This window comes from Notechis scutatus, chromosome 15, assembly GCF_049901735.1.
Source record: "Notechis scutatus isolate UNSWTSFEM ecotype Mainland chromosome 15, rNotScu1.2, whole genome shotgun sequence".
Taxonomy (NCBI): Eukaryota; Metazoa; Chordata; class Lepidosauria; order Squamata; family Elapidae; genus Notechis; species Notechis scutatus.
This window is the reverse complement of record NC_142023.1, coordinates 8,606,220-8,632,914: the sequence shown is the minus strand read 5'-3', so window position 1 is coordinate 8,632,914 and position 26,695 is coordinate 8,606,220. Positions and strand designations below refer to the sequence as shown.

General features: G+C 44.6%; 1 protein-coding gene across 5 annotated transcripts in view; it reads left to right on the top strand.

Annotated features, from left to right (window-relative positions):
* The first annotated feature begins 491 nt into the window (after positions 1–491).
* LMX1B (LIM homeobox transcription factor 1 beta) overlaps positions 492–26,695 on the top strand; it is a 102,060-nt gene continuing 75,856 nt past the window's right edge. For all 5 annotated transcript variants that reach the window (XR_015745436.1, XR_015745435.1, XR_015745434.1 and 2 more), the window contains exons 1-2: positions 492–998; positions 3,296–3,482. Coding sequence is in view for 2 of the 5 variants with exons in the window: in XM_026685739.2 (XP_026541524.1) it covers positions 860–998; positions 3,296–3,482 (326 nt within the window). In the remaining 3 variants the exon portion in view is untranslated. The remainder of the gene's footprint in view (positions 999–3,295; positions 3,483–26,695) is intronic.

Below are 26,695 nucleotides of genomic sequence, written 5' to 3'. Positions count from 1 at the left end.
CCCTTTCTACTCGCAGCGAAAACTCTTCTTTTTCCGTCTCCGGACGGCTTACCTGCCGAAATTCTCCCCGTTCTCTACCTGACTGACGGCTCCTTTTGTCACGGCCGACTGCCCCTCGAGGGAGGGGCTTGCCTCGTCTCTGCCCCCTTTCTCTCCTCCCTGCTTTATTTCTCGATCCCTGTCGCTCCGTTTTTCTTGCCTTCCTCGGTTCACTTTTTAGGGGGCTGCCCCCCTTTTGGGGGGGGGAGCGTAAGCGGACGCACTATTTGACAGGCGAGGGACCGCCTCACTGCGGCGTAGGGATATTAGGCACACCGATTGGGAGTTCAAATGTCAGCAAGTTTTTTTTTTCCTTTCCCCTCCTCCTCTTCTTCTCTCTCGGTCTCTCTCACTCTCACTCTCTTCCCCACCCCCGCCTTTTTGGGAAAAGGAGGGGAGGCGGAGGGGAGGGGAGGTGGTGGCGGCGGCGGGGCGGATGTATTCCTCCGCAGCAGCTTTCCGCCGCTTGTAAACTGAGCGCCTCCCGGCTCGGGAGTTTTGGATGGCATTTGGGCCGAGGAGAGCTCCAGAGGAGACAGCTTTTGCGCTCGCAGGTGCATGCCGTGCCGGGCGTCTCCCTGCTTCGGGGAGGGCCTGGCCGCCCCCTCCACCCCGAGAGGGGCCCCGGAGGCGCCTTTCAGCCAGCAGGTGACCTGCCCGGCCGCCCCGCCGATGGACGGCCGGCTCCTTCGGCCTCTAGGCTGCGCTCAGCTCGCCTTTGCCCTCGGCGCCGTCCCGCTGCTCCGCGGCCCGGATCCCAGCCGGGGCGGCCACTAAATCGCCGCTGCTTTCCCCCCTTCCGTAGCCCGCCTTCCGCCCCATGGACGTAGCCGCGGGACCGGAGGCGCTGGAAAACTGCTTGACTCGCGGCTCGGTCAATTGCGCCAAGATGCTGGACGGGATTAAAATGGAGGATCGACCGCTGCGCTCTGGGCCCGCGACTTTGGGAGTCCTGCTGGGTGAGTTTGGCTCTTCCTCGCTTCCTCTTTGCTCGCCTCCCAACTTTTCCCGTAAGTTTTCTCCTCCCCCCCAGATGTACATGTATAAAACTCGCCTTCCTTGACCCCGATCCTGGCGCGGTGGAGCAGCCGCGCGCCCCCTCCTCCTTTCCCCTCCGGTTTCCAGCGCCGACCAATTGCGGCTAGAGATACTCGGCAACTTGTGGAGGGAGAGAGGCGAGTTATCCCGGCCGAGAATCCACCCGTAAAGGGCAGAGCAGTCTGGTAGGAACCACTTTCACGCCACTTGCGCGCCCGGCCTTGATTTACACCCCGGACTGAGTGATACACAAGTGTGTGTGTGTGTGTGTGTTCCCCTTCCCGTGTTTATCCAAAACTCCAACCGGAGCCCTTGCAATTTATTTTATCCCTTTGCCAGTTTCCAATCCATTACGGGTCCACCCCCGCCCTTCAAACCTCCCTCGTTTTGGAGGGGGTACGCGCCCCCCTTTAAAACCAGCTGCTTTAAGAAACTGGCGCTTGATCGCCAGGCTGCGTTTCGCGCGGTCCAACTTCTGAACCTGAATCGCTGCGCTTTACCTTCCTTGGCGAGGCCGATAAAAGAAAAGAAAGAAAGAAAACAAAAATAGGCCGCTGGTCTCGCTTTCCTCCCGGGCTGCTTTGCACGTCAGAAGGGGCACCCGCGTTGACGCTCCCCGGATTCCAAGAGAGTTCGGTTGTTTGGCACGCTTGTTAAACTCTGGCTAAAACGACCCACAGGAGCGACGCCTGCCAGGCGGGCCGAAGCGCTCAGCTCCGGCGTATCTCGAAGGGGAGCCCCTGAATTGGAAGGGACGGTGTGTTGGTGTGGTTGTCTCTGGGTGTTGCGCGCCTCCCCGCTACTTCTCGCGGCGAACGGATTTAATGTTGAACTTCTTGTTCTCTGACGAAGCGGAGAAAATCCGACCCACCGCTTCCCTTTCGCCTCTCTTCCGGAAGGCCAGATGCGCTCGGGTTTGGTTTTTTTTCTCTCCCCTCCCTCCCTCTTTGCAAACCTCACAACTAAGAACCCTGCTTCTTCCCGTTTCAACCGGGCCTCAATCCCCACGGCAACTCCGCTCTTTCCTCCCCCCCACTTCCCAATTGCTCCCATCCCCGTGTGGATCCGAAGCCGGCCGAGTTTAAATCTCCCAGCTGCTGTCAGCGAACACAGTTGCTCTTTAAGACAACTTTCCCTGAAAATTCTGCGCCTTTTCCAGCCAGTAACAACCGCGTGCCAAATTCCGAGAAAACTTCTTCCAAAAAGGAGATTTGTAGGCTGTCAATCCAGCCAACTCCCTCGGCTCTTCTGATTTACAAAGGCAGGCTTTCTCTCTGCCTCACACTCCTGCTGCACTGCCACCTTTCCACCTGGAGTTGGCATTAGTAGAGGGTTCATCATCATGCAGTTAATAAGCCCTGATATTAGGCCACCATTTGTCCTAATGATGTACTGAATTGTTTGGTTTTTTTTAAAAAAAAAAATATTAAATTTATTCGCTATTGAATTAGAGGAAGGTGAACCATTTAGTCCAGGGCTGAATGGCGTGGAGGGGGACTCTGTGTTTTTAACTTGGTGAGCATTGAGACAAACTTCTTGGTGTGTTTATATAGTGCAATTATTATTTTGTTCTCCTTGGCCTGTATCTTCTTAGGTTTTTTTTTGTTTTTGAGCCAGGCCGAATGAGATAATAATAATGATGACAACTGTCTGCTACAGTAGTGCTATTGCTTGTATAAAATATAAGGATGATGGTAACTGCTGTGGTGCAATCAATGTGTTTGGGGGATGATTCCAAGTGATGGGAGATCAGGGACAGAAGGAGCTAAAGATGGATGACTTTTGCCTTGGCCAGAATTCCAGGTGTGTTTTCTTGGAAGTGAGCCTTGGCTGCTTCCTTCTGAGTAAACCAGCAATGGCAGGAGAGGCATTAATCATCCAGAACAGGAGTTGCAAATATTTGGGAACCTCACCCCTGTCTCCCTTAACCTGGCTTCTCTTTTCCTGGCAGAAAAGGAAGCCTTAAGATAACAAAATATAAAAAATATAAAAATAAAAAATAAAAATAAATTGGTCCCTCCAGGCCTTTCAAAGCCAGCGTTTGGCCCCTGGGTGAACCAATCCTTAAAACAGCCCTGTGGATTTGTGCTTTTTCGGAGGTGTGTGTGTGTGTGTGTGTGATTCTGCCTTGTCTTGCTTTCTCTCTTTTTTTCACACATATTTCCCCCCCCCACTCCCTCCCTCTTCCTCTCTTCACTTGCTTCCCTTCCCGCTTCAGGGTCCGATTGCCAACACCAGTCGGTTTGTGAGGGGTGCCAGCGTCCCATCTCCGACCGTTTCCTGATGCGCGTCAATGAATCCTCGTGGCACGAAGAGTGCTTGCAATGCGCCGTCTGCCAACAGGCGCTAACCACTAGCTGCTACTTCCGAGACCGGAAGCTTTACTGCAAGCAAGACTACCAACAGTAAGACCTTTACCCTTATTGTTATTATTGCTGTTGTTATTGTTGTTATTGTTATTAACCTTTCCTTTTTAGCCACTGGAATTCTTCACTGCTGCTTTCCCTGGTTTGATCTCATTTACAACTGCATCCGGGTAGTAGTGGGAGAGGCATAAAGCAGTGAAGGCGAAAATTTAAGAGGATTCCCAAGAGAATAAGCCCAACTTTTCGGATCAAAGGGCCATAGCTCCACCCCTTTGCTTTAAAACCCATTGTTGTGACATCCAGCGAAATGTTCCATTGTTTCTTGAAAGGGACTCCATTCTCTTAAATCTTTCTCCCCATCCCTGCCTTGAAGGGGTTTCCCTCCGATCTCTCTTTCCTTTATCCTCCCTTCTTCTTAGAGCTACTCTGCAGGCTTGTTGTGTGCAATTCAAAAAAGAAAAAGAAAAAAAGGCTACACAGTGTATTTGGGGAGGTTGGACCCGCGAAAATGGGTTGACTTCACCACAAGTGGATTTAGGGTGGGGGCAGATGGCTCACTCTACGTCTCATTTATTAAGCTTATTCCCAAGCTTGTGAAGTTATGCTTTGAGTGAGTAAAGGCCGGGTGTCTTCGTCCTTTCCTTGTGGGGGTCTCCGATCCAACTTGGATCGTTTTTTGTGTTGCATTTTTGGAAGATTTGGGCCACTTCCTACTCAAATCGTCCCTGAGCTGCTTGCCTTCCCCTCGGCTTATTTGTGTGTGTGTGTGTGTTTTTCCCAAGAGATGTCATTGTCATTTTTTTTTATTTCAAGGAAACAATTTATAGCCTTCCCCTTCCCTACCTTTTCCTTTCTGTTTTCTCTTTCTGAAACCTCCTCTTCTCAATTTTCTTTTAGGTGGGCATGTCTTAAAATCGATCTCTCCTTCCTTCCGTGAAGCGATTCAAATCTCTGAAGGAGGGAAGTGGTTTAGAAATAGGGAAAATAAATAAATAAAAATATTCCCTTTTTTAAAAAGATATTTTATTGTTGAAAGCAAGATGTGTATTTATAGACACAGTCCATCTGTGAGGAATTTTATAACAGCAATTGAAACCCCTATCCAAATATTGTTATGGCCCTTCTATTATTATTATTTTTTAAATAGGTGACACTGCAAAGGAAGGGTCTTTATTTTTTTTCCCCCAGCCTGTTTTTAGGTTGGTATTTTGATCCTAAACTGTCTGGGGAGAAACCAGCAAAAGCCTTCCTCTCGAAGGTGCCATTAATCATCATCATTTTAACTCGCATGCAAATGCATTTGGAAGGGAAAAGAGGCGTTGCATATTCCCAAGGAAAGTTGTGCAATAGAAGAAAGGTTTCAAGGATATATTTTTTTTTAAAATTTAAATTTAAAAAATCCTTTCTGAATATAGTGCTGCAAAGAAAAAAAAATAGAGCACGGGGTGTCTAAAGGAAGAGTTTCATTATTATTTTTTAGGAATGGGTGGGTGGGAAGACGGCCTTCTCCAAAATAAATGCAAACTGCTTATAACTAAAGTTATTGGAGCTGGATTTTCCCCCCAACCTCCAAACTAAAAAGATTGGCAGTCAAGATAGAAGGGGGGGGGGGCATAGATTCTTTGGAATCCATCTCCCCAAGATCGATGGGCAAATAAAACCGAAAACCGCCTCCCCCCCCTCCCCCGTCTTTAAATCACGCATCCCTGTTTCATTGTGGTGTTCGCGGGTAAGTTAGATTTATATTTTTAAAAAGGTTCTTTCGTTTTCCATCTTCCTGGTGTGTTGAAACGGCGCCTCTTTTTCCTGCCAACCTAATCTGGACTCAGCCTGGCAGGGATTAAAGACTGCCCCCCCTTTTTTTTAAACGAACGAGATCGCGGAAGGCGCGTCCCTTAATTCGGATTCGGCGAGGGTTCGAAGCTGGCTTTCCAGACCGATCCGGTTTTCGCGACTTTCGGGAATTCATTTCGATACTCCAAAACTCTTTGGAGTAAGACTACTCCAAAGGGGTAGTAGGTGGGGTGGGACAGTCTCCCCCCCACCCCACCACCACCACCCTCGGGTAAAACTGGCGACGTGTTTACGGGGCTGGAAGGAACCCTGGGTTTGTCCAGGCAACGTTTGCAAGAAAACAAACCCAGCTCAGAGAGCGAGGAGGATCCCACACACACGCACAAACGCACGCAAAATTCCGGCTTTGCAACCCCCGCCGCTTCGGCCGGAGGGGCTGCTCGGCCCGGCCGTCGGTTTCTGGCTGCCCGGTGAGCGCGTCGGGATTGGAGAGGCGACGCGGTGGCTTCTTCGCTCGCTCGCTCGAGGGGAAGATAAAAGTCGGCGCTTCCCAGCCAAGTGAAGCCGCCCCTTCACCGGACCTGTGGGATTTTTTTTTTATGGGGAGGGGAAAGAAGGAGCTGGCCTATGTGTTCCCGCTGAAGAAATCCCCCCAGCTTTCTTTCTTTCTTTCTTTCTTTCTTTCTTTCTTTCTTTCTTTCTTTCTTTCTTCTTCTTTTCTTCTTCTTCTTCTTCTTCTTCTTCTTCTTCTTCTTCTTCTTCTTCTTCTTCTTCTTTTCTTCTTCTTCTTCTTCTTCTTCCTCCCCCTCCTCCCTTTCCTCTTTCTTTCTTTCCTTCTTTTTCCCCCTTCCTTCTTCTCATCCTGTTGGCCCATTTTTCAGCTCCTCATCTTCCCTTTCTCTCCTTTCTCCCTTCCTCCCCCTCCTTGTCTTTTTGCTTTCCTTAATTCCCTTTTCCCGTTTTTTCCTTTTCTCTCCTTCTTCCCTTCTTCCCTTTCTTTTCTTCCTTCCCTTTTCGTTTCCCCCTCTATTTCATTTCCCTTTTTTCCTTCTCCCTGTTGTTTCCCTTCTCTATTCCTTCCTTCCTTCCTTCCTCCCTCCGCACCCGCTTTTCTTTTCTCTTCCTCTTCATCCCTTTTAAAGAAATCGCCCTTTATTTCCCCACCTTTATGAATCTGTTCGCGCGTCCCCCCTCCTTGGGGAGAGGGGCGTCGTTCTACTCCCCGCCGTCTTAATCTGAGCTTAAACTAGGAGTCGGCGAGCGATCCTGAAGATGTTCGCGAGGCTGGGTGGGATCGCCATTACGCACCTGCCGCAGGACAGAAGGGACGACAACCTCGCCGCTTAGGTGGACGTGGCGGAGCCAGCCAGACCCGGCTTCGGTCATCCCCACCGCCCGGCCTAAGAGCCGAAGAGCGCCTTGGCGCCCGAAGTCCCTCCTGTTGCGGGAGAGCCCGTGCGCTCTTGGTGCGAATCACCTGGCTAGGGCGCTGCGCCACGGGCGCGCTTTCCCCCCGAGTTGCAGACATACCGAAGGAGAGCCGGGTTCAAGGGGCCTCCGTAAGCCCCAAGCGAGCTTCTGGGCCTTTTTCCCCCCAGGGAGAAAGAAGGTGGGCCTCAGCCCAGAAGCTGGCCCAGGTCTGCTTCCTCGGGAGAGCCCAGAGCGAAGGCCAGGCGCCGCGACGCCGCGGCCTCCCACGCTTCCTTCGCATTGGTGCGCGCCGTCTTAGGCTGAGCGGAGGCGGCTTGCATAGCTGGAGGGTCCCTTAGGATGGGAACCAAGAAAGGCAGAGGGCAAGCAGGGACCCCTGAATGGCTGTTTCGTGGTCGTTTAAAACAATAATAGGAGCTGCCCTCAGCATTAGGATCCAATGCGCCCTTCGCGGTTCCCACTGGAACCGCTCTTGTCCCTAGAGGTCCTCCCTCAATCTGCCTCTAGTAGGGCGGCTGAGAAGCAGCTGGTGTCTGTCCAAACGGGCATTATATCCAATATCCACCAGTCCTTCAAAGCGGAGCCATGATTCATTGCCAGCCTTTGCTGAGACCCAGTGAAGTCGCCTTCATTTGGAAAGCAAACAAAACCAACCTGAATTAGGTTGCTTGGGCCTTCTTTGCAACCTCAGGGATGCGGTTCTCCAAGGACAGTCGTGATTATGAAGTCGCCAGTCCTCAGGGATGTCGCAACTAGGAAGAACAAATTTGAGAAAGCTCCATTTTAGTCTCCTTCCTTCCTTCTTTCCTTCCTTCCCCAAGATCATGCGAGGATGTCCTTTTTTATTTATTTATTGTTATTGCTGGGCAGGGCAGGACATTTCCTAGATCTAAAGCATAAAATTGATGCAGATTAAAATGGGGAGAAGGAAATGAAGAGCCATTCGATTGTCATGTCCCCCCACCCCCCACAAAGTACATTAACAACACACTCAGAAATGGGCTACTTTTTTCTGGTGTGAAAGAATTTATAACTCAACTCTGACAAACCAGAATTTGAGTTCGGTGTAATCCTGAATTCTAACTAGGAAATGGGATTTCCTCCCCTTCCTTTTTCTTAGCATTAAAAAATATCCTTTTAAAATAAATAGTTCATTTCAGTTCTTGGACTTCCATAGTTTTTCCACATATGCTACCTTCCTCAACTCATCTCCTTTTCTGTGTCCCCCTCCCATCGCCACACACAACAACAACAACAACACACGCACGCACACAATACATGGCCCTGTAAGCTTTGTAGGGCAGTGTTTTTGTTGTGATCGCAACAAAAGTGTGCAAAGCGATAACACATTCTCAAATGTACACAGTGACAGTCCCAATTCCATATTGTCTCTACAATCAATCTAAATGTAGGGTGCCCGGAGATTGTTGTTGTTGTTTTTTTTTAATCGATTTAATCGTTTGTTTTTTGTTTTGTTGTTGTTTTAAATCTTCTCCTCTGCCTTTTTGACTTTTGGGCTGCTTCTAATCTCGGCCCCTCTTCTTTTCTCCCTGGCCTTTCTTTTCCCACTTCACGCTTGTCACTAAAATTTAGGGCCGTCTTTGTGCCCAGAGAGGGTTAAAACATGGTCACTTCAATCGGCGCGACATAATATGACTTTGCAAGTGGCCTGCCAGCAGACAAAAGACGACATTTCTGGTTGTACATTAGCTTTTGTCTAACATTCAGGAGGGTTCTCCCTCACCCCCCACCCACTCAAAGACACCCCCCCCCAAAAGGTTTGGGAGGGGTGGGCAGTTAGAGAGAAACTATGTGCATTTCATAGCAGCTACTCCAAAATCCTCTGCTATGGAAACCGGGGAATGGGTGAGTGTAATTGGTAAGGAGTCGATGCAGGGTATAAATATTGCATCTTTCTGAAAATCCTAGCTGAATAGATGGAGCCACGGGTGCCTTTCCCCCCGCTCCCTTTCTCTCTTGCAAATACCGTCTGTCCAAAGGGGGCTTCTGTCTTCAACATGTCCATTTAGGAAAGCTTATGCCATGGTTGAAAGATGGGCCTTTAAAAAGACATTTAATCCAGAGCATAGCCAAACTCTAAGGCTAAGGGTTGAGGATCTACCCTTGTTCGAATTTAGAAGAGGCACACGTGCCATTTGCAATATCTCTGAATCAACCAAGCGAATTGAGACTCAATTGACAATATAAATTTTTTTTTGTAAGCTGTCCAGAGTCACTCAAAGTGACTGGGAGGTCATATACATTTTCTAAATAGAGAAATAAATACCTTTTGATATTAAGCAGGCAGGATATTTCCATGTGGCTGCGAAGAAGCTTGTGCAAGTTGTTTTCTCACGGTGTGTTTCTAATAATCAAATGATTCTGCCCATTTGATTCTCTGTTTTCTTGGGAGCTTTCCTAAAGCTGCAAATACTTATTGGACCTAAACTCTACCCACAATCGTAATACGTTGCATCATGTGTAGTTAATATTGTTATTGAATTTTAAAAGGAATAAAATACAGAATCATAGTAAAAAGTTAGAAAAAGAAACAAAGCAAGAAAAAGCAGAATTACAAGAAAAGAAAAGAAAGATAAAATAAGGGGGGGAAAGTAACCTCCAACTTTGCTGAGTTCAGATACATAATAAAATAGCTTCTTCCTCTAGGTTTAAACAGAAATAAAAGTAAAACATGTAAATAACACACAACATTTCTAGAATCAAAACTGATCTAGTCTTCAAAGCATTATGAGCTACAAAAATCACCCCTTTTACAGAGTTTTTGGAAAGGATCTGGCTGGTTTTTCTTTTTAATATTGTCCCAGACTTGTTTTAACAATTTTAGTTACGACAAGTATACAAAAATCTCAAACTGTGACCCAGTTTATGGAGAGATGCTCAATCATCCAGCTCATGGTTGCCCCAAAGGTGGGTTTTTTTTTTCTTCAAAAGGCAATTGGACTTTCTTGGTTTTACCTTGAAGACGTTTCGCTTCTCACCCAAGAAGCTTCTTCACTTCTGGATGAGAAATGAAACTTCTTCAAGGAAAAACAAAGAAAGTCCAATTGCCTTTTGAAGAAAAAAAAAACACATTTGGAGCAAATTTTGACATTTTTTTCTGGAAATCTGCCATTTCTGAACTGAAATGACACTGCTGCGTATCTACACCAAATCTTTATGGCCAATTAGTTTTCTTAACAATTTTTTCTCCTGGTTGTTTATTTTTACTTTTCTGTTGCCCCCCTTCTGTGGCATCACATGCTTGTTCTACTGGAAGATATTTGTAGATTGTTAACAAGCCCTGAATATTTCATTCAAAGGCTTTGCTTTGAATGTCAGGATGCAAAGGGAAAATTTTACCAATAAAGGAGAAGATCTTATTTCAATCCTAATTTCAGGATTGAAATGAGGGGCGCTTGGTGCTCTTTGAACTTGCAAATGCTTCATTACCCCAGCTAGGTAAAATCATCAGAGGAAAGTTTTAATTTCTGCGGGTTTGGCCTGCTACAAAATTAAAATATTAGACTTAAAAGTTGCTTTAACAGTGGGGATGGATGGATGGGAGGGAGGGAAAGAAAGAAAGAAGTATTGTTGGAAGCTAGAAACGAAAGGCAGAAAACAGCGATGAAGATCGGCATTTCTGCAGGGCAAAATGACTGCAAGTTGCTGTATGTCCTTTGATCTCCCATGTAATAATCTATAACTTTGAAGCAATTGGTTGTGTAGGTGTTAGGAGGAGCCGGTGACTGCTCTTGCTTGGCTTAAACGTACAATGATGTGTGGGATTTTGCAATCACTGTTTTGATTTTGCGGCATGACTGTAAAGAGGCAGGAACAAAGCAAAGATCACAGCTTCGTCCTTTGTTCTAACCTGCGCTGGTTTTCTTGAGCTTTGGAACAAATATCTTTAATTACTGTAAAGAGACATCCTATTAACTACCGCAGAGTTATTGTGTACCGAAGTCAAGAAAATGCAAATTTATCTGTATGGTTTAGATACATTCGGTTTCTAGATTAGCCATAGGCAATTCACTACTGAAAGGCAGCAGGGAAAGTGATGTGATAATGAACTCCATATCTTATAGGTCGTTACAACGACAGCGAGGAAGCCAACACTGAAAGAACAAATGAGGTGTGTTTAAAAAAAAAAAAAAACCACAAGTACAAATGTTTTAATGGCAGCTTTAGCATGTTCAACTGACTGGCTAAATATTTATGAACTTGCAATTATTTGCATTAACACGTGTAAACAAATATGTGTGACAGTTGAAAACATATCAGCAGACACGCATATAAAAAACTAGACAGGCAAACAGTGCTATCCCAGAAGCATTAAAAAGATTTTCTCCCTCTGTGTGTTTTTTTTTAAATGCAGCCTAGATTTATACATGGCGAAATTTCCCTAGTTAAATGAACCTAGGTCTAGAATTGGTTATTTTTCCCTGGTTGAATGCATTATATATATGTGTGTGATGTATGTGTGTGTGTTTGTGTGTGTATGTATATATATATATATAATATTTTTTATATACATATACATACATATATACATAAACATTATATATATGTATGTATGTATGTATGTGTGTGTGTGTGTGTGTGTGTGTGTGTGTATATATATATATATATATATATATATATATATATATATATATATATATATATATATATATATATATATATATTATATATATATATATATATACACATACATATAAAAAGAGGGTGACAGCATGAGTGTTTACCAATCTCATTAGATTCTGAGTACTGAGTGTCTTTTAGAAGGCTTATCCACATCCTGGATATTTGTAGGAATAATTTAGGCCACCAGACATTCAATAGGAGCTAGAAAATGCCAGGGCATCAAAAAACAACAATAACTACCTCAATCATTGGAATCGCTTGTCGATCAGTGGAGATTTTTAAAAAAATGACTGGACAACCATTTGACCAGGATGGTATAAGTTCTCCTGCTTTGAGCAGAGGTTGGACTAGAAGATCTCCAGGGTCCCTTCCAGCTCTAGGTTTCTAAGTTCTATTTAAAATTACTGGGCCTGTAAAAAAAATTTTTTTTTTTTATTTAGAAACAGCCATTTTTCTAATGCAAAGAGAGAAGTCTACGCAAGAGCAAAGCTCTCCGGGCTGTTCAGCTCTCCTTAAAGCCTTTCTAATTGGTGGAATGGTATTTCCGGGTTGAGCCAAAATAAAAAGATATCAACTTGTTTTGGCCTTTTGTTAGATCGCAGCGCCTTGCCTGACAGGACAAGCACACCTGCTGCGCCGGGTTTCTTCCCTTGGACAAGGCTGGAGGAGCAGCGGGAGAGCAGGCGAAGAAAAGGGAGGGGAGAAAGAGCGAAGAAAAGGGAGGGGAGAAAGAGCGCTGGCCTGGCCGTAAATCAACTCTCCCTCCAAAGTTGCTCCTTTGAAAAAATGTAGCTGGGGACAGATTACACGAAGGGTCTCCTAAAATCCCCCTTGTCTCGCCCTCCTCTCATGTTTCCCTCCAGCACCTTGGGAATAGGGATGGTTTGGTTATTTGTTTTATTTCTACTCATCCAGAGATGGGGTTTTGCTTCCTCTTTCCCTTTACGACAGGCCTAGAAATTTGGGTTCTGTTGTGGCCAAGGACATTAGAGAATACGTGTTCTAAGTGTCCTCTGTACCTTCCCTGATCTTATGCGTTTCCTGCTTGGCGCAATTTATTTAATTTACATCCCACCTTTTTTCTTCTTCTTTTCTTTAATAAACAGCTCGAGGTGGCAATTGTTGTCTAATACTCTTTCTTCCTCCTGTTTTTCGACAATTCGCGAGGTGGGTTTGGCTCAAAGAATGGGATGGCTTTCACACCTAAGGCAGGACTAGAACTCCCAATCTCCTAGGTGATTGGCCCAAAATCACCCAGCTGGCTTTCTTGTGCCTTAAGGCAAGACAAGAACTCACCGTCTCCTAGTTTTTATCCAGGTGGCTTAGCCACTAGACCCTGATCTTTCCACAGCACCCAGATGTTTTTATAATACTAAATCCGGAAGTCAGATCCAAGCTGGGACAACCTGCTTTGGAAATCAGATCTGACCACTTCAGATCTATCTAAGTTTGTGATCTCTTGGGTTAACATTCTGGCCTTTTGTGTGTTCCCCCCATGATGCAGAGGGGACAACATTGTAGGATTAACACCATGACTGCAGGTTTTAGTGGAGTGGTTCAAGACAAAGCATGGAGCCGGTTCATTGATTATGAAGACTGGTCTGAAGTGGTAAAAACAAGTTTCTGCCGAAATTAAGGGGATTTTTCTCCCCCTCTTGTGGTGCATTTAGGATTGTCGAAGCAATCCACCTCAACAAACTTCAAGATTACACAATATACAAACGGAGGCTTCAGTCTCATTTCATCTAAGGGTGATAAAGTAAATACGTGGTCTACGATACATTTGCAGCAAATTGCACGAAAAAGAAACAAGAAACGCTCAGTTGACAGAGTCACATTACAAATGTTACGTTGATAGCATTAAATAAGTTAGGTGCTCCGGTTGTCTTCCGATCTGATTTGCATTTAAGCCAAGAGGGAAAGACATTGTTTTTCCTTCCCTCCTTTTGTCTTCCTCTCACACTTTTTAATAAAAGCAAGATAATGTGGTTTTTTTCTCTCCCTAATTTTCCTGTTAAAGTAAAGCAAGGAGATAATAGACTGCCTCAAATATCTGGGTGGTAATTACAAAATGCAACCCTTTGCTCGATGACTTGGAAATGCAGCAAGAAAAGTGCGTAGGACCACATTAAATGTGTTAAGATGTTTTTCAGCGAGGGGAAACGTATTAGCTTCAATTGCTGGAATCCAAAACATTTTCTCTCAGACTCCCCCACTGGGATAATTTTAGGAGAAGTGAGAGTTGAAGAGAGTTTCTTTCTTTTTTTCTTTTTAAGGGAGTGGCATGCAAGTAACTTCCAAGAATGGCATTCTTTTTACCAAATAATTTTAAAAAGATCTGTGGGAGCTTTTTGGTATACAAGCGGCCTTTATGACCATTTACTTAGTGATCGTTAAAATGGCACAGAAAAAAAAGCGACTTGTGACCCATTTTTTCACACTTACAAGCACTGCAGTGTCCCCCATGATCCAAATTCAGACGCCTGGCAACCTTGGCTCGTATTTATGACGGTTGCCGTGTCCCTGGGATCATGTGATCGATCCCCTTTTGCGACCTTCCGACGAGCACAGTCCATTTCCCTTAACCACCGTGTTGCTAACTTCCCAACCACAGTGATTCATTACACAACTGAGGCAAGTAAGGCCATAAAAGGAGGCCAATCTCACATAACAACCATCTCACTTAGTAACAGAAATTTTAGGGCTCCATTGTGGTCATATATGTCAGAGATGGCCTGCCTTGGTAAACGGAGGAAGACAGAAGAAACTTTATTTTGGTCATTACAGTGAACAGAACGCGTGCCCTGAATTCAAAGGGATATCAGAAACAGAATTTATTGCCAAAATTTCATTCCTATATATACACGTATATATGAGATTCTTTGACAGTATCGAGCGAAGATCAAGAGCTTCTTGCATGATGCAATATGTTCCAGGGGCAAAAGCCAGCAGTCAACAACTTGGATGCTTTCTGTCGATGATGAAATGTCTTATGTTTGTCCCAGTTAAAGCAGCTGCAATGCGCCCTGAGCTGAATGTGCCTTCAGACGTCGCATATTTGAGTTTTGCCACTGGACTGAGATACCAGATGTGCACTTGGTTCCTGGAAGCCACGTTGAGCCGAACATCTCAAGGGGGAATTCAGTAGCTGGAGTTGACCTCAGAATAACCTACATCCCCAAAACGAAGTTACAAGGGCTTGGCAGCTTAACTTTTTTAGACACTAGCGTGCGCTGATGATGTTCCCTAGTTGGGTAATGAAACGTCGGCAAGAAAACAGCCAAGCTCAGAGAGCACCAAGGACTCCAAAGTTCAACCTTGAGCTGCAAATATTTTCTTCTACTGGAACACCGTCGTGCATCGTCTACTCTAGGGTGTTTGGAAGAAGGAGCACAACTGAGGAAGTCTGAATGCTAATGAAAGGCATGAGACTTTTTTCTGGTGGCCGTTTATTTCTGCCATGGTTTGACTCAAAGACAAGGCTATTTTCTAGGCTGCCTTTGAGGTGGTCCAAGGAAGCCCTGCCAGGATGTTAGAGGGAAGCGAGGAGATAGGTTCTCCATCCCAACAAAAGAAGTAATCTCATATTTTGATGATCTGATGGGAAGCTTAAAGTTTTGGAAAGGTGAAGGGGATCCCTTAATTCCAGATAGAGAGAGAGAGACAGAGAGAGAGAGAGAGAGAGAGAGAGACAGAGACAGAGACAGAGACAGAGACAGAGACAGACAGACAGAGTAGAATTAGATGATAGACAAAAAGTCAAGCAGGCAGGCAGGCAGATGAGTGCTCTTGGAAAGGGCAGCTCTTGAGACCAGAAACAGGACATTTTCATTTTTTTTTTCTTAAAGAGCTTTTGCAGAAGAAAGGAGGGTTGTTCTTAGATTGTTCCTCTCTCCTTATCTTTTTCACTTAAACACAAGTCTTCAAGCTAGGTTTTACCAGAAGGCAGTTGATGGCGCTTTGGAGCATTGCCTCTGCTATGATCTTCGGCATCGTCTCCGTGTTGACATCTTCTAGCCTGGAAGGTTGGAGAGTCCCAGTCCCAGGGCATCTGGCATGCTGCATCAAGCCAGGACATGCTCTAATCAAGATGATTATTGTAGACTAAAAAGCCAACAGAATAGGAAGCAGTGGTCCTCCTGATGATCCAGCAGTTGCATCTTAATCACAAAACCTCAATGAGCATCCAGTAGAAAATACTTTAAGGAGAGACTGTCCTGATAGGAAGTAGGTAATAAATGTTTGATACACAGAAAATAGAATAACAAAGTTGTAAGTAAGGGACCATGGAGGTCTTGTAGTCCACTGTCTACCTGCTCATGCAGAAGACCCTACACCACTTCAGACAAATTATTGTCCAGTGTCTTTTTGAAAGCCTCCAGTGATGAAGCATCCACAACTTCTGGTGGCAAGTTGTTCCATTGATTTAATTGATCTCACTGTCAGGAAATTCCTCCTTCGTTCTAGGTTGCTTCTCTCCTTGGTTAGTTTTCATCCATTGCGTCTCATCTTTGGGTAGGTGGAAAAAGCTGTGATGCCATCAGAGATTCTGATTGCATCTGTTCTTTCCTTTTTCTTGGAGTGATTGCAAAAGGTTCAGGTTATATATGATGAGGTTTTTTTTAATCACCCCCCCCTTTCAATTTTCCCCCTCAAATATTTGCAAATATTTGGTATGTGGTTTTGCAATCAGAAAAGTGTGCTGTTTCTTGGAATAATGTGATGGGAGAGATAAAAACACAACAACTGGTGTATCCAAGGATTTCATTTCGGAAGCAGGGAGAGAAAAAGGCTTCAGTGGGGTGCAATTTTTGAAGACGTTAAACTGGAATTAAGGAGAGTCCATCCTTATAGTCTTATAGGTGACTTGGAACCAGCCTCTCTCATTCTGACCTGCTTTTCAGGGTTGTTGTGATGCTCATAAATAGGCATATATCTCTATATCTATCTATCTATCTATCTATCTATCTATCTATCTATCTATCTATCTATCTATCTATCTAATCTCAGCTGCTTCTCTGTGAAGATTGCCTGAGATGTGGATTCGTGTCAGTGCCATGGTGATGTTACCAATATTTTATTACCCTTTTTAGTATTATTACTCACTATTTTTATGGAATTTATGTCCGAATTGGTGTTTAAAGCAGCGGTGGCTTTTGTTGGTGCTGTAAAACGCCGAGAGTTGGTTCCACTTGGCAGTTTATAAATCTACCAAATAGATCAATGCATTGGCCTTATTTCCAAAGGCTGACATCAAATTCCTTTCTCTCCCCACCCTTTGCTTGATGGGGAATATCCCCCCCCCCAAATGTATTCTTTGGCCAAGAGCCCAAATAAAAGAAGCAGTGAAGAGGATTGCCTTTTTTTTTCCTGGGTTTCTTTTCTTTTCTTTTCTTAAATAAAAACCATGCATGTGCAATGAGTGTCGCTGCTCAAAACTCAAAATATAGGAGAGGGAAAATAAAAGAGATACATGGTAAGATCTTCTCTAACGCGGCTTCTTTTGCCACCCTCTCGCCATCAAAACTGGAGTAGAAAGAAACATTTATCAGGTGCTTTCATTAGAAAGGACATTTAGCACAAATAAATATCGGAAAATGAGCTTGCCTTAGTGAGCAGGGAGGGCCCATCATGGCTACAGGTACTCCTCGATTGACAATGATTTGTTTAGTGACCATCCAAAGTTGGAATGGCACTGAAAAATGTGATTTACAACCAGTCCTCACACGTACAACCGTCATACCATCCCCACAGTCACGTGGATCAAAATCTGGGTGCTTGATTAGACCGGACAACCATTTGACCAGGATGGTATAAGGTCACTTGCCTTGAGCAAGGGGTTGGACTAGAAGACCTCCAAGGTCCCTTCCAACCTGTTATTTATTCTATCTTCTATATCTGTTCCCTGGCTATTTTAAAGCTTGTCCTCTCACTGTTCGACTCTAGGTAGGCATGGATCATGCTGTGAAGAACAGTTTTTACTGGAGGAAAATATGACGGGTAGCACTCGGATCCCTTGCTTGAGATTCTGAGCATTCCAAAAAAAAAGAAAAAAAGGCATGGTTTGCCTCGACTTGTTTAACAACCTAGGAGCTGCTGGGAATCTTTCTGCGACTCCTTTTTATGTCCAAGCCTCAGGGGGTTGTCTGAGCTTGGTTCTCAGCTGACAAATCTTGCTTTGGGATTTTCGAATCTAAGGGGGACTTGACTTCAAAATCCCGTTGTGGTGCAGCAGTGAGGGTGTATTTTTTATATAGGGAAGGATCATTCCAATGTGTGGCCTCCCCTGGAACACAAAGCAAGTGGTAGATTCCAGAGGCATCGTATATACTATATTGCCGATTATGAAGCTTACCTGATGTGCGTAGAGCAACAAAGAGTTTTCAGTTTAACTTTAGTTGACTGGCTTCTAGATTCTAGCAAAAACATTCCTGAACCGCAACTCAGTGTATGGTTTTGATCTCCTGTGCCTGACAATAATCTAGTCAATTAAAATTCAATACTAAACTGACGTCAGAAAAGAGTCAATAGATTCAAGAGGGACTGGACTTGGATCATTTGTGGCAACATAACAACTCTAAGCTGATGACATGCTTAGCTCCACCTTCCAGCTCTGCCTGCTCTTCTCCCGCTGATGCAAAAATGAGGTCCCAGTTTTGTCCCCCTTCAAACAACATGGTTTGATGCACCAAAAGTGACCCCCCAAAATATGGAAGGTGTGCATAGGAGGTTTACTCAAGCCGAGAAGAACATTTCTTGACTCATGTTTAGCAGCTTGTGTACTTGGGGAAAACAGTTGCAGGTTTACAGGTGGGTGGGGGAAGAGCTGTTATTCAGCCTTTATCTGCTAAATCTATTTGATAAATGGAGCTGAAGGAAGCAGGACATGGAGCACAGAGTCAGCTGTCAGTAGGGCTCCCAATTCGGTCGTTGAGATCTTTTCTTTTTCTCGGACAACACTCAGGAAGCCTTCATGGAATTATCCTTTGTAGAAGAAAGTCCGACAATTAGGCCAAAGATACAGTAGATGATCGCTTGATGGAGCTTCAAAAGCAGGTGGCATCATCAGGGGTCTTTGAATTTGCCCTCCCTATCCATTCCTAAACTGCAGAATTAGCTATGCAGCTCGCCTTTCCGGTTTTTTTTTTTTTTTTTAAAAATAGTTCTTTTCAAATTAAAATAATCCTTACCAAAATCAGACAAGATGGCTTGGGACTAGCTTGGCTGACCTTGGATGCTAACCACAGTGGGCCAGATTGATGCTTGGATGGGAAAGCAACAGAGGAGCCCGACGCTAATTTGCGAGGTTTAAAAAGAAAAAAAGTGGGGTGGGGGGAAACATTGGCAGAAAGCAGTAACCCCTTCCCACAAAAACAACTCGTGCAATCCAAGCGAAATTTAATTGATTTATTTCTCACCACACTTCCGTGGAGATATGGAAGGATCTTCAACTATTACGCTATATTTCTCCTCTTCGGTTGTCTCTTTTAAGGGTGCAAGTTTTTCTTTTCTTTTTTTGGGGGTGGGGGGGAGGAGAACATGCTTGCCACCCACAAGGATACACCGAGGGTTTTCCTGTTGCTACACATTTAACGCAAAAAGCGGCTTTGAAAAGTTGGCGTGCCTTTTTCAAGGAAGCTTTCTCTCTCTCTCTCTCTCTCTCTCATCTCTGCTCTTTTCATCACCTTATCCAGAAAAACGTTGGCTTGTTCCCTGAAGCAAAGTTGGATCTCTCTCTTTGCAAACGGAGACAGTTTCCTACACGCATCAGTGAGTGGGAAGAAGCAAACAGGATGTGTGGATTTGTGGGTGACACTGCTCAGAGCAGGTTCTTTCAAACAGTAACAATTCTGGAAGGGTTGTGAAAACACGAAGGCTTTTTTTTTATATATATATATAGTACAATTCTCTGGAGTTGTTGAACTTTTCTTTTTCAATAAAGCGGTTTCGGGCTGAAACTTTTCTTACAGTTGCAATTACTGCTCCTGCTGACATGTTGTAACACTAAGCATCTGTTTGAGTCTGGGTGATTCATAGCGTTAGATATTTTGGTGTTTCATTATGTAAACCCCTCCTCGTGTTATTTAATGCTTCTGTACGGCTTGTCAAGGGGACAGGCAGCCTCACGGTTCTTATGGCGAGGAAGCAGCGTGCATTTGTGTTAGGCTGCGGCCATCCCACACTTCTGAGGGGCTGTGTCTTTGGATGGGATGAGAGCCAAGGCTGGACAAAGATCCAGAGGACGGGCAGTTTTTTTTACTGGAGGAGAAGGAGAAAGAGAAGGAAGCGGGATGGAGAAGGAGAAGGAAGAGGGATGGAGACAGAAAAGGAGAAGGGGAAGGAAGAAGAATGGAGATGGAGAAGGGGAAGGAGAAGGTCCACTCATCTGGTCCAGTATAGCTCCTTTGTGTCTGCAAGTTGAGAATTCTTAAAAATTAAGGGAACCCCACAGTTCGCTTCCAGGAGCTGTAGGTGGTCCAAGACTGGAGATTTTAGAGACCAGACTGGGCAGCCTTTTGTCCAGAGTGATATAAGGTCTCCTGTTTGAACTGAGGGTTGAAGGTCTCCAAGGTTTCTTCCAACTCTGTAATTCTGCATGTAATGTGTCTGTATGAGAAAGAGAAGGAAAAGGAAGAGAGGGAGAAGGAGAAGATAGGTAAGAGAAGTAGAAAGAGATTCCCTCTGACCTTATTCAAAAGTGACACGCCCCTTGGGTTAAAATAAGAAGGACGAAGTCTGCAAGCATATGAAACCCCATTCCAATTTTTTTTTAGCACTCTGCAATCTTGAAACCAATCAAGCTGGCACTCCTAGACAAATTCAGGTAGAGGAATATGTGAGAATTGCTGCAAAGTGAGTTTCGTTTAAACTCTGTCCAGTCTCGGTAAGTGGTGGCAAATATATGGTGGTGGTGGGGAGCATGGTACTTTGGATTGGATTCTTCAAAGGCCTTTAAATCAGATATGGGCATGAATATAGTATTTGCGGTGGCTCAGGGGCTAAGACGCCGAGCTTGTCGGTCAGAAAGGTCGGCAGTTTGACGGTTCGAATCCCTAGCGCCGCGTAACAGAGTGAGCTCCCGCTACTTGTCCCAGCTTCTGCCAACCTAGCCGTTCGAAAGCACGTAAAAATGCAAGTAGGAAAATAGGGACCCCTTTGGTGGGAAGGGAACAGCATTCTGTGCGCCTTTGGCGTTTAGTCCTGCCAGCCACATGACCACGGAGACATCTTCGGACAGCGCTAGCTCTTTGGCTTTGTAACGGAGATGAGCAGCACCCCCTAGAGCCGGAAACGACTAGTATGTATGTGCGAGGGGAACCTTTACCTTATAGTATTTGTGGGCAACTTTTTAGAACATGGGCATCCTTTCTCCGCCACATGAGCCTGAGAAAAGACACAGGTGCTTTAAAGAGTGGCGGAGAGGAGTCGCATCGGCTTCTGAAGACTTAGTTTGAAGTGGCCTGTTTTGGATTTCAATCCAAAGCACCTGAATTTGGGGTTTCTGTGTATCTCTCACAAGGCGTCATATTTGGAAGAAAAAAAGTCTTGTTTGCCCCAGCCCAGCACAGCTGCATCCAACCATGCAAGTCCTGACTTCCAGTTTCTTAGGGGGTTGCAGCTAACCCTGGAATTTCCCTCCCTATCAATCCGTTTAACAATCCATTCTGTGTTCTTGGCCAAGCGGAAAAGAAACACCAACTGGAACAACTTCCCAACTTTTTAACACCAATTTTCAACACCCCCTCCCCTCTGCCTCCTTTCTTCTGTCTTCGGGGACTTTTTTCTGAATGGAAGTACCTTTCAGTGCTCTGCATTTATAGATTATTTGCACACCCACAAAATATGGAGGGGTTGAATGGGATAAATGGCGTTTTTTGTTCCTGGTGTTGTAGCCAAGGAAGGGGACGAAAGAATCTAAGAAGAGGAAGATTTATTCCGGATGTTGAGCAGGGCTCAATTGCCACAGCATCAGTCTGGTGGCGAGAAGGGCCTCGTCTTGTAAGATGAGTGTCATTTGATGCCAAAAATAACAATCCCAAGAGCTCAGAAGGCTGATTGAATTTCCTTCTTTGTTGCTTTCAATGTTTATTTGTTAATCATAGACCCCTATAAAATAAAAATAAAAGGAGGGCCAGTCTTGAAATATAAAATAAAAATAAAAGGAGGGCCAGTCTACACGAGAATTTATCTCCTGTCTTCCCTGCACAGGGAAAGAAGGAAAAGCCAGATCAAGTTGATGTAATTTTCCAAGGATAATCAATAGAACTAGGAGAGAAAAAATTCACTGCCTGCTTAAAATATATTTACTTATTATTCGTATTATTTTACTTCTAAAGCCGTTCGTCTTACATAAGGGACTCTCCACCATAAGATTTTGTCAAGTGTTTCAAAGGTAATTGGCAGAGCAAAGAAATATGTTTTTTTTATTGCCAATTAGAATTTACTCCCTGTTCTGACCCAACTGGGTTCCCAGAGAACAAACACAGATAAAGGCAGCATTTCCCACCTTTCAAGGTTTAATCGCAATTCTGTTCCTTTGCAGATAAAAGCTGCTTTCGAACAATTAGCTCCAACAAGAAAGAGCCTTGCCAAGTTGTTTGTCAAGGCTGCCAAAAACCCAGAGATAAGAACTAACTTACAAGATTCTCCAAACATGAACTAAGATGTCCACCAGTTGAGTTTCAGAGCTTCTTTGCTATCTGCAAAGAACACTTTTCTAAATTTGGTTTTTATCCTCTTGAGGGAGGGGCCATTACCTTGCAACCTTACTCCCGAGTCGCCTGTGCTGCTGTAATTGTTCTTTCCTCCAAGCAATCCCTCGTGCAGGCGCACTTGGCACAGGCTCCTCAGGAACCTCCTCGTCGCTGCTGCCAGCCCCCACAATCTCTGAAGGCAGCAGTCCACTCCCTGATGGTCCTGACTCCTTATCTGAGTCCTCGCTCTCCTCAGCCGTCCTCACCTGCTGCCGGCTAACCACAACACTCCCTTGTTTTTATTTCTACAGCTGCTCAACTCACATAAGTGATTCTCCCACATAAGAGGGGTTTGTTTGCTTTTGTTTTTTTTTGCCAATTCAGCACATATTCAATCTTTGGCAGAGAAAATTTCAGGACTTTTTGATGCAACTCTAAGGTTTGCCTTAAAGCTCCTCGATTAAGGTTTTTTGTTTTTGTTTTTCAAATTGGGAAATGGCGTGAAATGATGGTCACCACTTTAGACGTGCTTTCATCACACTGGGTTCCTCCAATGAGGGGATTTGAAAGGGAGGAAATAAAGCCACAACTGGAATGGCCCTGGATGCTGAAATTAGTCTGAATTATATGTCTGATTGTCCATTATCCAGGTCATGGTTGTCCCAAATCGGCTTCTTCCAAAAACCAGCTGGACTGACTCCCTTGGTTTGGTTTGGTTTGAAAACTTCTCCTCCAAGAAGTTTTTTTTTTAATAAGGAATATAAACCAAAAGGAAGAAAACTTCATCTTCTTCCCAATAATTTTTGTAGGCGTGATCCAAAGATAGACTGCCAGAACTTGGATGAATTCTACATTAGATCATGTAATTCAGACTGGCCCCAAAGGCCACTGGACTTTCCTGTCCGAAGAAACCTCTTGGAGAAGAAGTGAAATCTCTTCAAAGAAAAAAACAACAACATTTTACTTGTTCTCCAAGAAGTTTCTTCAGTTCAGTTCAGTCTTTGATGAGAAGCAAAATGTTTTCAAAAGCGGGAGGGGGAACCAAGCCAGAAATCCAATTGGGGGCAACTATGACCTGGATATGGAGCGTCTCCATAGACGTATAATTCAGATTAATTTTAGCATGTAGTGCCCTTCCGATGACTGCTTTCTTTCCTCTTTTTCACATCATCTCATTGGAGGGACCCCGTGTGATGAAAGTGCATCTAAAGTGGCGACAATCATTTCACACCCTTCCCTAATTTTTTTTTATTTTTATTTTAAAAAGCACCTTTGGGCACCCATGACCTAGATGACTGGGAATCTCCATAGACAAATCCCCAGCTTGAATAGATAGAGGAGGAGTGTTGGGGTGGATTTGGTGTGTGTGTGTGTGTGTGTGTGTGTGTAAATGCCAATGGAATTTACCCCCCCCCCTACTTTCCTTCTTAGAGGCCTACTCTTGTGGAGGGAGGGGCGGCACAGCAACCAAATACAAAGCTCACCATGTTGGTTGAGAGGACGGAAGGGGTGATATTGTCAACCAGGACAATAATCTTAAGCTGGCCTCCTTTTTGTACCGGACATGAATCAGGGGATTAAAATCGGCAAATTTCCGCTCGTTCACTCTCCCAGACAAAAGACGTGAAGGTTTTAGTGTCACCCTGCCCGATAAAAGTATAGGAGCTTGTCACTCAAAGGGGTTCTGCAACACTTGTGCCCGTGACATAATCTTATTAGAAGATAAACCCGCAAAATCCCTTTCATCGGGGGAAAGTTACATTTAATTACTTCAACCCTTCTCTCTCTCTCTCTCTCTCTCTCTCTCTCTCTCTCTCTCTCTCTCTCTCTCTCTCTCTCTCTCTCTCTCCTCTTCCTTCCTCCCCCCATCCCACAAGACCCTTTCTTTTGAATTCCTCCATTTTGCACCCGACCAACTGATGTTTTACTTCCAAGGCTGAGTTTTCCCCGCAGGACTCAAACAGGGAGTGGACCATGTGGGCTAATGAAAAAAGAGCATCGGAGTTTTTCTAGACTGAGTTTTGAAAGCCGGAGTGGCTTCACGTGTCTCGTTCATCTGGGGTTGGGTGATTAAACTGCCATTGGCCTGGTTCAGGCGGCCCCCGCCGAGCCCCCAGCAAACGAGGCCTCGGGTGGCTTTGGCTGTGTTCACCGAGCACGTAAATGTTTTAAGTGGAAACTGCATAAAACTTGCATGGGCTATTGTGCTAGTGTGCTTGCTAGCTTAAGTGGAAATACAAAGAAATATGTTTCTCTTCTGCATTTGGAGGAACCCTTGCATTGAAATCTGTTGGAAAACTCTTAGAACGGAGGAGGCCCTGAAAACATGCCTCTGAGATATGACCAAAAGAGGACTGTCCTTAAGAGAGGCCACTCAACCACCTTATAAAATTTCCAAAATGGGCAAGCAGGAAACTTCAATCCTTACAATGTGTTTTTTTTTTTCTTTTCTTAAATCCATTTTGGGGTCCTTGGTGCTCTCTGAGCTTGGCTGTTTTCTTGCAAACGTTTCATTGGCAAACTAAGTAATGCAATCTGTTCTACCACTGATAATGTTTCCTAGTTTGATAATGAAGGGTCTGTGAGAAAACCCCACCGTTCAGCCCTGAGCTGCAAATATTCCCTTCAAAAAAGTCCATGTCAGAACTGAATATCTTTTTATTGTGATTACCTGTGCATACTTAACTGAATTCGAACTCCTTATTTAGCTAGGCCAGTAAATTTTCCCAGGATCCAATCAATGGGCTTGGTGAGTTTGCCAAGTATTAATTTTCTCTAGCCAATATTGTTTTCACCTGCCAACTTTATTCATTAACCTTATATATCATGCTACTCTTTCTTAGGGCGTTGAGATAGATAGTTCGTATGAAGCAACCTGTGATGTCCACTTGGCTATGTTATATTATACTATATATGTGTGTGTATATATATATATACAGTGTGTGTGTGTGTGTGTGTGTGTCTATATTTAGGGTGGGAGAGTGAGAGGATGGCTAGCCATTTGCCTGGAATAGTGTAGGGTTTCCTGCTTTTCATAATGTTTCACTACTGCTTCTTTCTCCTCCTTTTTGGTACTTTTATCCTGGTTTTTATGGTGGTGTTAATCATTCCCAGAAGTTTCCAGGTATGTGAAAGGTTTGGTATCTGGGATGTAGCAATTAGCAATATTTTTGTTTAAATTGGAAGGGCAAAGTTTATAGGTCTTTTCTTGTAGCATTTCCCCATCCTGAAATGGATAGGAGTAAGGAAAAGAAAGTATTTGCGTTGGGAGGGAATGTCTATCACCTCAGCTCACGAACTCCGAAAGTCCTTTCTTTTTCCCCCCAAAAGAGAACTTCCCACCCTCGCTGAGAAAGATAGAAAGATACGAGCTGTAGGGGTCTCTGGAGATTCAGTTTCAGAGCCTCCCAAACGCCATCCCTGCCCCCCCCTCATCTCCAAATCAAAATGATTTCTACTCAAAGTCTCTGACCTTGAGAAGCTTAGGGAGAGCTCGGCAAAGAAGCACCAGGAGTGCTGGTGGATGGAGAGGACCAATTGAAAGGCAATGTACATGGTTCAAACCAGGAGCCCCTACGAGTGGTGACAGAAAACTGCTGATGGCCCTTTGGCTTGGACTTGGCAGCCAGGTGCATTGCAACCAGAGCTAGCTTACGTTCCTTGGGAACTGGGGTTTAGAAAACATGATCCAACGTCTTCAGCACTGAGCCTTGAGATGTTGCCTATTTGAGCTTTGTCACTGGACTCAAGAGGCACCCGATGCGCGCTTGGTTCCTAGAAGCCACGTTGAGCTCAACATCTCAAGGGGGAATTCAGCTAGATGGAGTTTGCTGTAATGGGCCAATTCCATTGTGTGCCAAGCCTCACGTGAGCGACCTCAATAGTTCCAGTACATGCCAGGTCTCACGTAGGCTGAAAGCAGATACCAGGAACAAGGCCATAAAACACGTCACAAGGGCAGTTAACTGAAATGCAGGTTGGTTTGCTGGTTTAAATTTACCATGGCATTGTGATTGGGAGATGCCATACATCCACTAACATTCCTACGCATGTAACATAATGATTGGATGGAGCTCACCTCTTTTGTATGTTCTTAATAAAAAGAGTTCCCCTAACTCTGATCGGGGCAGCTCACCCAAGATAGAACTTGCGTTGGTGTCTTTCTTGATGCATTCGACCACCCAGTGAGAAGCTTTCCATATGCGGAGCAAAGCCACAGGAGTTGACCGCGAACTAGCCTAGATTTCCAAAAGTGAGTTACAAAGGTTTGGGTACTTACGCACAAATGCTTTTGGAGGTCCTGTTGTGCAACAATGGTGTTACCTAGCACGGTAATGAAATGTCTGCAAAGAAAGCCACCAAGCTCAGAGAGCACCAAAGACCCCACAGTTCAATCCTGAGCCGCAAACATTCTCTTCCATAGGAAGGGAACTGTGGCAGGCAGGCTGGAATTACGTCCAATTGAACCTCGTCCTGAGCCATTTTGGAACTGTTCTTGCTCATATGCCCAATAGCAGCCTCAGACTGCTGGTCTTCATGCAAAGGGAGGAAAAAAAACAGAACTGCAATGATGAATCAAGAGATTCAGATTTTTACAGAAGTTTTTTTTTTAAAAAAAAAGAACATTAAAAAATTGTAAAGAGGGCAATTAAGTGTGGGAGAAGGAAGTGGATAGCAGTCGGGGTGGTT